Consider the following 1,905-nt stretch of genomic DNA (forward strand, 5'->3'; position numbering starts at 1 on the left):
AAGGAAAATGGCTCCTGGCCTGGATTAGTAATGGTGTGGCCAGCAGGAGCAAGGCTGCTGTGCCAACGCTGATCTGCCCTCAGTTCTGCACAAAGACATTGCTGCTGCAGCTCCAGAGAAGGCAACAAAATGGGTATCTCTGCAGAAAACTTTCCTGGGAGATCCCTTAGTTCCTTTAAATACACCAAGAGTGCCGCCCCCCATTGACACAGTCTTTGGCCACAGGGAAGGTGGTGAGAAATGGCATGAACAATGACATTTACCTGTGGACAATACGAAAAAACTAAAAGAAAGGAAAGAAATCTCAAAAATGAACCCAACAAGAAGTATCAAAAACTAGTTTTATTGCAAGTGATTTGCAGAAATTCTCCAGTTTAGTGTTCCTGAAAGCACCCAGTCATCAGTCTCCCCACTGCAGCCTTGAGCTCCTGGTTCCTCAGGCTGTAGATGAGGGGGTTCACAGCTGGAGGCACAACCGAGTACAGAACTGACATTGACAGATCCAGGAATGGGGAGGACATGGAGAGAGGCTTCAGGTGAACAAATATGGCACTACTGAGGAACAGGGAGAGCACGGCCAGGTGAGGGAGGCAGGTGGAAAAGGCTTTGTGCCATCCCTGCTCAGACGGGATCCTCAGTACGGCTCTCAAGATCTGCATGTAGGAGAAAACAATGAACACAAAACAGCCAAATAGCAAGCAGGCACTCACTGCAATTAGCCCATTTTCCCTGAGGTAGGATTTGGAGCAGGAGAGCTTGAGGATCTGGGGCACCTCACAGAAAAACTGGCCCATGGCATTGCCATGGCACAGGGGCAGGGAAAATGTATTGACTGTGTGCAGCAGTGAATAAAGAAAGGCACTGGCCCAGGCAGCTGCTGCCATGTGGGCACAAGCTCTGCTGCCCAGGAGGGTCCCGTAGTGCAGGGGTTTGCAGATGGACACGTAGCGGTTGTAGCTCATGACGGTCAGGAGGAAATACTCTGCTGAGATGAAGAAGAGAAAGAAAAACACCTGGGCAGCACATCCTGCATAGGAGATGTTCCTGGTGCTCCAGAGGGAATTGTGCATGGCTTTGGGGACAGTGGTGCAGATGGAGCCCAGGTCGCTGAGGGCCAGGTTGAGCAGGAAGAAGAACATGGGCGTGTGCAGGTGGTGGCTGCAGGCTACGGCACTGATGATGAGTCCGTTGCCCAGGAGGGCAGCCAGGGAGATGCCCAGCAATAGGCAGAAGTGCAGGAGCTGCAGCTGCCGCGTGTCTGCCAATGCCAGCAAGAGGAAGTGCCTGATGGAGCTGCTGTTGGACATTTGCAGTGCCTTAGCATGGGGATCTGTAAAAAAAGTAACGATGGAATAGTTGTGTTTGGAGAGGATGTTAAATATCCCAGGACAGCTTGGGGGCACTTTCCCCCCACTGCCTGCCCAGGGCTCTGCTACCTGGAGCTGTCCCTGCCAGCAGCTGCTTCCCTGTGCCCAGGGCTGGGCCCTGCCAGTGCTGCCAGAGCCCAGCCCAGCCCTGGGGGCTCAGCTCTACCCTGCAGACCCCTCCCAGCTCAGGCACTGCCCAGCGGCAGCTCTGGCTCTGCAGGCTCTGATGGCAACAGAGCAACTCTGAGGAGGCTGGAAAAGCAAAACTGATGGAGCTTCTAGAGGGCCCTGTGCTGATTTCTGTCACTTCCTGGTTTATTAACACCTGAGAGAAATTTCTTCTTATTTTTCTCGACCTCAACTGAGAGATAAATATCTATGTGCAATTTCCTATCCAGGCAACCCAGAGCAGTAGATTAAAAAGACAGAATTTTCCAGGAATTTCCCTTTTATGCAGCCCCTGCCTTCCTGTGCTCCCTGTATAATCAACTTGGAAATTATGTGGGTTTAAATGTCCTTCTGGAACCGGTCCTGAACA

The 1,905-nt window shown here is 52.0% G+C and overlaps 1 protein-coding gene across 1 annotated transcript; it reads right to left on the reverse strand.

Moving 5' to 3' along the window:
- Positions 1-374: 374 nt before the first annotated feature.
- On the reverse strand, positions 375-1,307 carry LOC128949273 (olfactory receptor 14A16-like). The gene has a single exon (XM_054294134.1). It carries the CDS (start codon positions 1,305-1,307, stop codon positions 375-377), a length of 933 nt encoding a protein of 310 aa, XP_054150109.1.
- Between the last annotated feature and the right edge of the window lie 598 nt (positions 1,308-1,905).

Source organism: Melozone crissalis, unplaced genomic scaffold (assembly GCF_028551555.1).
Source record: "Melozone crissalis strain CALT ecotype California unplaced genomic scaffold, PUWL_Pcris_2 ptg000209l_1, whole genome shotgun sequence".
In the NCBI taxonomy this organism is placed as follows: domain Eukaryota; kingdom Metazoa; phylum Chordata; class Aves; order Passeriformes; family Passerellidae; genus Melozone; species Melozone crissalis.

Excerpts from the sequence above, each read along its gene's own strand:
- LOC128949273 (XM_054294134.1), bottom strand. The coding sequence starts at position 1,307 with ATGTCCAACAGCAGCTCCATCAGGCACTTCCTCTTGCTGGCATTGGCA.